Genomic DNA, 8,883 nt, shown 5'->3' with positions numbered 1-8,883 from the left:
TCCATGCAGCACATGAAGTCACGCACGCCATGATAGAATGGCGATCGCCGGCGTTGGGCGGGGTTTACAGCCGGTGTCACAGTGAACGCAGTGAAATATGCATTATGCAGTGCATTTTTTCTATATATGTATAAGCACAAGAGACCCTCGACTTCTCTTTTCGCTGAAAACTGCAAATCCATAGGTGACCACGTCGTAGCCTCTCGGAGAATCAAAAGTGTTACACAATGGTTAATACGGAGCCCTTTACTGTATAGCGTGCCTTGTAATAGTATCCTGGTTTTGCCTTATTAAACCTCACAATTTAATATTTCTGGTATACGCCCTGCTTTCAACTGTATGAATGCAATACCCCAATGTTTTTCTAAGTATAGTGACAGTGCTGTGGACACTCAAATTTACTATCATACAGTTATCCTAAGACTGATAGCTTCGTACACTGCGTGAAATTCACCATAGGTAATAGCAGTCGAAGCTTGTGCATATATAGTTTAATTGATAAGTCACAGCAAATGCATCCATGTTTAAATTTTAGCAGAAATACTTACATCAAGAAAAGGCCACTACGTCGTAGTTGATATCAGCATCTAGTATAACAATAGCAACTAGATTAAAGTGCATATTGGTGCCCTGTGTAATCACATATATTTAGTAATATTTTCACAGTTCTTCTTTCGAGGGTATACGCAAACATGCTAATCTAGCTGTACTAACGGCTCGATGGCACTGTCCTACAGTGCACGAACTGATGTGACACAAGATAACGCAGAAGTGTAACCTCCAGAAAAGCCACAAAGTATAAAAAATAGCACCTTCGAAAGTATCGCTCTGCCCCATTGTAAGTTCAGAATACTGAGCATCGTTAACATATTAAATAGCCTGTGGCATGTTGCAGAAATATTTTCACGCCGAGCTACCTGAAAAGGTGGACATTGCTTACACTGAATATCATAGTTCTTGATCCTTCAACTTACAAAATCTCATTAATCAACTTTTAAACTAACTTCTTAAGTGTACAAAGTACAATCTATGCAGTTTAAAATTTAACTCAGTGATTTCGCACAAAAACAATTACTGATATCATGAAGAATTTTTAGAAAAGCGCTAGGAAACTAGCTGAACCGTCTGTCGTTTGCTGTGAATCTGTTTTTTAAGCGTGTGCTCAATAATTACCTAACACCAATGACTTCATCGCAAACTTTGAGAGTGCTCATCTTCAAACTAGTGTAATTCTCAGAATTCTTTCCAAATGAATGTAACTTGGTGCCACAATGCACCTTCCGTTCGTAAAAAGTAACATGTGGTATAAAGCCATTTAAAGAATCAAAGAATTCTTTAAGTGATCAAATATTTGTTGCAATTTCTCGTGGAAATATTGACCCTGTGAGAGTAGCCATAATTGTGCTGCGTGCTCCGGCCGATTTGATCAATGGTCCTCGAGAGCCGTTGACTGTGGATGAAAGCTGCACCTAGGGTCTAGAAACTCACTTTGTTCGAGAGATTCGGGTCAAGTTGGAACAAAATGAGTACAATGGTGACAGTGGAACCAGACAGCTTAAACATGAGCGCTCGGTCGACGCGGAGCACACCACAGCCGGCCATAGCCTCTGGCTTCTCCTTGTAGACGTGCAAGAAAAGTAGGAGGTCATTGTACGCTTCGGGCATGGCGGGAACCTTGGAGACTTCGTACAGAGCGGTGCTCATTTCCAACGATAACTTGCCCGACATCTCTGCGATGGCGGTGTTCTGAAACACGTTGATGAGCGTCAGGAGCCCTTCGTACGCCAGAATCCAGAGCTTGGTCTCGCGGCCATCTTGAATGGAATAGAAGATGACGGACGACATGAAGTCGAATGCAGTTCGGAAGAAAAAGAGAAAAAGAAGGCAGTTGAGGAAGCGAGCTGTCGCCTCGACGACCACGCAGAGCCTCCTGTACTTCTCGCGAATAAGAGCCACGGTGTGACTTGTCAGCAGCGGGATGTCTTTGACCTGAGCCGTAAGGTGGCTGGACAGCATCCAGAGGAGAAACATGAGCGAGAAGGCAAGTGACTCGAGGCCGCAGTACATGGTCTGCAGCACGTAATGATGCGCCGTCTTTCCAAGGAAGATGACCACCTTGATGGGCAACGTGCGGTCGCTGTAGCGCCACGAGATCTCGAAGCAGACGCGAACGGTGTTTAAAGTGTGGAAGCCGAGCACTAGAAGAACGGTGGCCCCCAGGTAGGCCCCTGCCAGAAGCCGATGCTTGGACAGGTAGCGGTGCTGGGAGAAGGCCACGTCCCCGCTCTCTTCCCGCCAAGTTGTCAGCAGAAGATCCAGCGACGTGCTGCGTCGGGCCACGTACGCATATATGAATGGAAACAGGAACGTGTTGACCAGTGAGTGGAAGAAACAGATGAGTGACGTCTTCTCGCTTCTCATGTAGTCTTCGACGAACTCCTTGAGGCGGTAAGCCTCGTACGCCGAGAAGCCAACGTAAAGTAGACACTGGTACAACCTCATAAGCACCTTGTTGCGCGAGCTCATGAACTGCAGGAAAGGGCCGGGCATGGCGACTGCGCACATAAGAATGCCTGGAATCATCAGCTCCTGAGCCCGCCATACTGCGTATTTGTTGTCCTTACCAGCGCACGTGTGTACGCGGCGGCGGCTCTTGAGACGCGCCACGTCGGTATCGCTGGCGCCGAAGATGCCATGCGAGATGCCTTCGGACCTGGGAACCGCCACTTGCCACGTGTTCAGCATGTCGATCTTTTGCCTGCAACGCGAAACGATGAATGATCAGTGCTCAGAAATATGATACACAATCAAAACTTATGTGTAGTAAAGCGTCCTTATCGCTATTACTATCAGTATCGTAATTATTACTGTCATCATCAGTAACAGCAAGAACAACACATTTATATCACGTCAATTAATGTTTAGGCCACCCCGCCATCATCTCAACTCATTTATTGCGTACTTACAGCAAGTTTACTTCCCCACTAGTGCAATTGGTTGAAGTACAGAGCAAGTGAAACCACCACAAGAGTTCTCTCGACGCCCACACACAAGTGCAAACATCATTCGCAAGAAAAACGATTACACACGCTGCAGCATGGTGTCACATGAAACAGCTCCACCTGTAGCATCAGTGTGTACTTACACATGGAGACCGAGAAAAATAAATATCTTGTTACATGACTGCTTACAGAAGCACTGTTTCTTTGCTGGGTGATTAGTCATTAAGTTAGTCATCATCATTAGTGGCGTATTAAGCGTATATTTTGTACATTGCAGGACGAAGAGCTTTACCAACGCTTTCCAAGCCACTCTGTCCGTCACGAGCTGATTTCATCTTATGCCTGAACATTTCTCAGTTTCGTCACTCCACATAACCCTTCACCGTCCCGTAGTAAAAAAGGAGCTACGAAAGGTAATGAGACAGAGTTCAACACAATGCGTTGGGGGGCTAGTTGGGGTGAATGCATAGTACTTTTTAGTGCAAAAACGACGCTACAAGACAAGACAGGACAAAGTGCTTGTCTCAACAAGCTTCCAGCAACATCTTTATTGCACGCAAAATGCTTCGCCACAAAACTGTGACCGCTACTGATTTCACCCCCAATGTTATAAGCACGTTCTTTCACCGTAAATTAGGTTAGTTATGATTACTAAGGGTCCCCAGATGTTCACTATGCTTACTTATTTGTTGTGTCCTCTGTCCCTTACGCATGAAGTGTCTGAATAAAATTTCATGAGATTTTTTTAGTTAGCGTGGTATTTCAACTCACGAAATACGCGCTGCCTAGCCGGTGTTTCCGTTCTGAATTGCTCACCGAAAATGGGTAAGATGCGCTTCGAGACAATCTTCACATCCAGATTATTTGATCAAATCAGGAGATCATAGTGTTGAAAGAAGTTTGTAGGACCAGGTCAATCATCTATGTCAGGGGTCTCAAACCCGCGGCCGCAGGCGGCTTGCGACCCGTGGACGATTTACTTGCGGCCAGCGGCTTCCCAAGCGATGAAATGTGAATGACTATTTGCTAAATGTTACTTGCATTATCACTCGCTTACTGCGATTATTAAAGTTTTGTCCAGGTAAGCCACAAAACGGGACTAGTCTCGAGCGTTCTCTTTTTTGAGGCACCCCATAAGATCACCATGCACTGAAACATGACTGCAGAACAAAATATCAATAATTCACAAGCTCCGTCTAGATTTCAGACATCCTGGAGATCAGTATTCATATGGCTCTTGTATCCGCACCCGTATCCTCTTCATAAATGTTGCATGTTTGAGGTATGAGAAGCGCGCTCCTTGAAGTGGCAGCGTAAGGTGACATTTGTTCAACCACACCTGCTTCTACCTCATTCGCTGTCCCATCCTCTGCTGAACAAACTTTCGTCACTGCTGCCCGCTAGCTGAGCTGAGTTTGAGACCCCTGTATGTCTATGTTGTTATTGTCGTCCCCTGTGACTGCCTGCCTGTGTAGCGAAGGGCTTCAGTAAAAAGAAATATACAGCCACTCAAATATAGTGTGGGGGCACTGACAGAGCAGACATGTTTGCAGTCATGGGGGTTAGCACAGGGGTGGCAGGGGGGACACCTTTTACCAACTAATACCTCGTTCTTGAACTGTGTTTAGGTTTGCAAGGGCCTCAGTGGTAGGGGTCGCTAGGAGTGGAGGGGGGGGGGGGGGGGGGGCGCCGTGATGGATTCCTCCTTCCATCATAGGGAGAATCCTGTGCGTGCCTATATGGCTGTGGTATAGTCCTTACATTTATGCTGTCTCACATGCTGTCAAAAGCAAGTCGGCAAGGTCCACTGCTGTAGTAAATTTTTCTGTCCCTGAGTGACTGCACGGCGCTCTGTCCCGTCGCTTCTCTTGTTATTGTGTTTTCTCGCGCCTTAAATCAATTATTCAGAAACACGGCACCAGAGTCGGTGCGCACGAAAGAGATGACGGAGTGTGCCACCACACACCGCAAGCAATTTGTGAAGTGCATTAAAGAAATTGAATTGTCGTTACTCTTGTTGCGCGAACGTGCGTATATAGGCCAGGCAAATCATTCTGTAAATAGAGGCTTAAGGAACATGGCCATTATGTTAGAAAAGCTGTTTAAGCCATGTTACGCATGCACTGCCAGGTTGTCTGCACACCGTCTGCATTCCCGGCTTTCAAAACACGTATATTCTTTTTATAAACTCGAATCTGAAAGAGAATAAAAATTGTTATTACCTATGTCACTTTCGAGATCAATAGTTCGGTAAGAGGTAGACATACAACTTTGTTTAGTGAAAATTGATTTTTCATGAACAGTTCAGGCCTTGTCTGACCATTTTATTTTGATCGATCGGGAGTACCTCATAACGAGGAGACATAGGCAAGTAACAGCACGAAGCGTCAAATTCAACAATATGGTATAATAAAATGTAACCTCAGAGCGAAAAGTTAGCAACAGTGAAAGAGGTAAACGCGTGTCCCTGCGTGATAAATGTCATGGTTTCAAATGATTAGAGAGTATATGCATCATTGTGGCAGAAACAGGTAAGTTCTTACCGACATGAGAACTTGCGAAGCCTATACTATTGGCATGGTAATCCGGCAGAGTAGAAGGGCCGTGACTAATCTACATTTCTTTCGTTGACTTGCGTTTTTGAAAAAACTCAGATTTAAAAGGGCGCTACAAGAGTAAAGGCTCTCTTCAACAGTCTAGCCCACCGAGATCTATACAGGTATAAGTTCATGGTAAGGGAATGTGTGGTACAGTGTGTTTCGAGGCCGCTGGACAGATTATTTTCAGTCGAACAATGCGATATGCAACAGTTATGTTTTTTTTATGTTTGCATACATAAAAAAAACATAACGACCATGTTCCGAAGAAAGGTCAAATGTGCTTTCAGAGAAGGCTGAAGGAGAAAGAACAGCACCAATATTCTGTGATTGAAATAAAGACTGATCAGATCCCATTTGCATGCAAACATGAGCGCAAATATTGCTGCGGCACAACTGCAGGTATCATCCGGGCGCGTTTATGCGTACCGAAGATGACGAAGACGTCTAGTTTGAGTGGGACTGCGTATTGCTCAGAGCATGGTACATTGGGTAAGTACATTGTGTAAACAGTCTGATGCTTGCACTGCTGTCTTTGAATGGACTTGAGGATACGCCATATGTCTGCAGTCATTTCGAAAGCTTCACAGGGCGGTGACAGCATCACACCATGGCTTCTAGTGAAGGTTTTACTTCTATGCTGGACCTCTTTCCTGAGGTTATTATCTATGTAGCCACAACATTCCAGTGAACCTAACATTCAGTTAAAAATATGTGCGGCTCAAGAACAAGTTATGACCATTCCATGTTTTCAACTGCATAAAAGTCCATGTTTTTACACTGTGCTAATGTTATTGAACTTTGAGTCATACCACTTTCGCTTTTTCGATTGCAGGTATGTTCATCGGTGCCAGTTCCCGTGCGTAGTCCTTCCAAAACAGCTACTTTAATCTGGCGCACGGCAACCCAGACTTTCAGGTGCTTACCAGCTTATGGCGCAAAGTATTGCTGAGTGCTGTCTCTGATAAGGCGCGCTGTACGCCACGTAAGGCTATAACCTCCACGGCTACACCTGCGGCAACACGGCTTTGCCGGCCAGGGCGAGCACGCATCGGTGTACTGTATTTTCAACATGCGAAAGCTTCGTGGGAAGTGCCAGACGTCCGGAGAAGCTGATAATTAACCCCGACTTGTTTGCAGACACAGTGCCTACGCTCTGGAGGGAAACATCTTTTTGGAGAGGTATAGCTATAAACTACTAAATTAATTACTGCGTTATACATCTACCCCCGAAGACAAAGGGCTGCTGTACACGTTCTTTTATTAACATTACTAAGCATCTTAGAATGTCGTTGTGCGTGGTTGAGATACGTCGTAAATTAAAACGACTCACAATATTACACGTCAATGTTCGACAAAACATTTTGCAATCGCACAACTCGAAGACATAGTCTTACCTACAGAGTGCAAATATTTGTCAGCCTTGAGTCTTTTTTACATACCCCCCCCCCCTTCCCAATTATTTTTTTACAACTGCGGGTTCCATCGGGTGTCTATATTTTTTATACGTGTGGGTTTCATGGGGAGCGATACATCTTATGACAGCGCACTGTTCATGCGTTTTGTCTCGGCCATTCTCGCAGTAACTTATTGTTTCCCTTTCTTTTACTTAAAGCCAGCAACGAAATGTTTCAACGAGGACGCTCAAAAAATGAACTGCTGGTGTTTTAATTGTGCATGTAGCGTGTGCGCCGCTGTTGGCGTCGTTTTTATTTTAGCGGAACAGTGTGCGCACTCACGCTCTTCACGCTTCTCTTGTTGCGCCCGACAGCAGCAAACGTAAGAACGTGACCTCAACCTGCACGCGTAAAATGCTATTATATAGACTTTTTCGTCGAGTCGTTACACAGCCTTCGGAAACCGGGCAAACGATGATGATATGTAGGGTTTAACGTCCCTAAACCACCATATGATTATGACAGACAACGTAGTGGAGGGCTCCGAAAATTTCGACCACCTGGGGTTCTTTAACGTGCACCCAAATCTGAGCACACGGGCCTACAGCATTTCCGCCTCCATCGAAAATGCAGCCGCCGCAGCCGGGATTCGATCACCGGGCAAACGAGAGTTTCTGAAATGTCATACAAACTTTCTGCGGTCTCCGCCGCAAATTTTTCTCGAAATGAAAATGCGCCTTTCCTTCTTTTTTTTTTTAACTGGCAAGCTCTTTATGAATAGCACGGTATCGCGTGCAGGAGAGAGTGAAAGAGACAAACGACAAATAATGACGGTTTATCATGTACTCAAGCGAAATGCTGTACACAGAGAAATCCGTCTGCGCAAATGTAATGCACCGGTTCATCACGCCGGAGAGAAAATAGGCTCATTCGTCTTCCTCGGTGAGCCTTCCAAGGCGTGTCTTTTTCGTGGAGAGCCCCATTCCAAATTACTTCTGGCGCTTCCACGCGCTGCACAGAGAAAACACCGCACACGAGCTGCCTCGGCTCGAGGGGACCCGGCTGGGCAGGCACTGCTTGTCGTCCTCAACGAGACAAGCTTAGCTTCAGATACACTCGGGACGTTGTTTCTTCCGTGCCTTCTCAGTTTGAAGAGGACTCACTAGGCTTCATTTAGAGCCGTCTCGCTTTGGCGCGCGAAGTTCTCATGCAACGAGAAAAAAAATTTCTGTTCAAAAATGTACTTTTCCAGAGACAACTTTGTATACGAGTGTGGCTAATTGCTCCCAGTGGTCTTGATTACCTCAGAACTCAGAGCATTACGGAGACTTTGAAATGTTACAACCTTTTTAGTTGATGTGACTAATTTCCTTGTGTGCTTTAAAGTATAGTCGTGGTGTGATTTGAGCGTCATTACTTTCTTTTTATATATTATGGGTATTTTGCGACTGTATGACTTTGTGCGTTTACTGCGCGCCACTGATGCTCATTTATGTATGTAGGTGCAAGCCGACTGTTGTTTGCAAAGCAGTCATGGCATATCAAACTGTGTTGCGTTAGACGCAGGTGTTTTCCTGACTTCCATCTCACATCATGCCCGTGAGTGCACTTGTTTGCGATAAATAAATCGACTGATTTATTTTGTCGTATCCTTTCTCAGCGATTTGCTCAAGATCGCGTTTTCTCGTACGAGCACGCTCACACGTAAATTTCCCCTGAAGACAGCACACAAAGTTCTACTCGTCACGCGGTAGCAGGATAACTGGAAGGGCAATTAAAAAAAATTGAATACTGAAAGCAACCTTAGAAGCAATACAAAAAACTGCTTTTGGTTTTGGGTAAATAAGGGTGCGATATCCTTAAAAACATTATTGTTGCTACGAATGC

General features: G+C 45.1%; 1 protein-coding gene across 1 annotated transcript in view; it reads right to left on the bottom strand.

Moving 5' to 3' along the window:
* Positions 1–460: 460 nt before the first annotated feature.
* The window catches only part of LOC142775762 (uncharacterized), a 92,561-nt gene continuing 84,138 nt past the window's right edge, over positions 461–8,883 (bottom strand). The window contains exon 2 of the mRNA XM_075877743.1: positions 461–2,758. Coding sequence (XP_075733858.1) covers positions 1,477–2,745 — 1,269 coding nt within the window. The 5' untranslated portion in view covers positions 2,746–2,758 and the 3' untranslated portion in view covers positions 461–1,476. The remainder of the gene's footprint in view (positions 2,759–8,883) is intronic.

This window comes from Rhipicephalus microplus, chromosome X (genome assembly GCF_043290135.1).
Source record: "Rhipicephalus microplus isolate Deutch F79 chromosome X, USDA_Rmic, whole genome shotgun sequence".
Taxonomy (NCBI): domain Eukaryota; kingdom Metazoa; phylum Arthropoda; class Arachnida; order Ixodida; family Ixodidae; genus Rhipicephalus; species Rhipicephalus microplus.
This window is presented reverse-complemented; position numbering and strand designations above follow the sequence as displayed.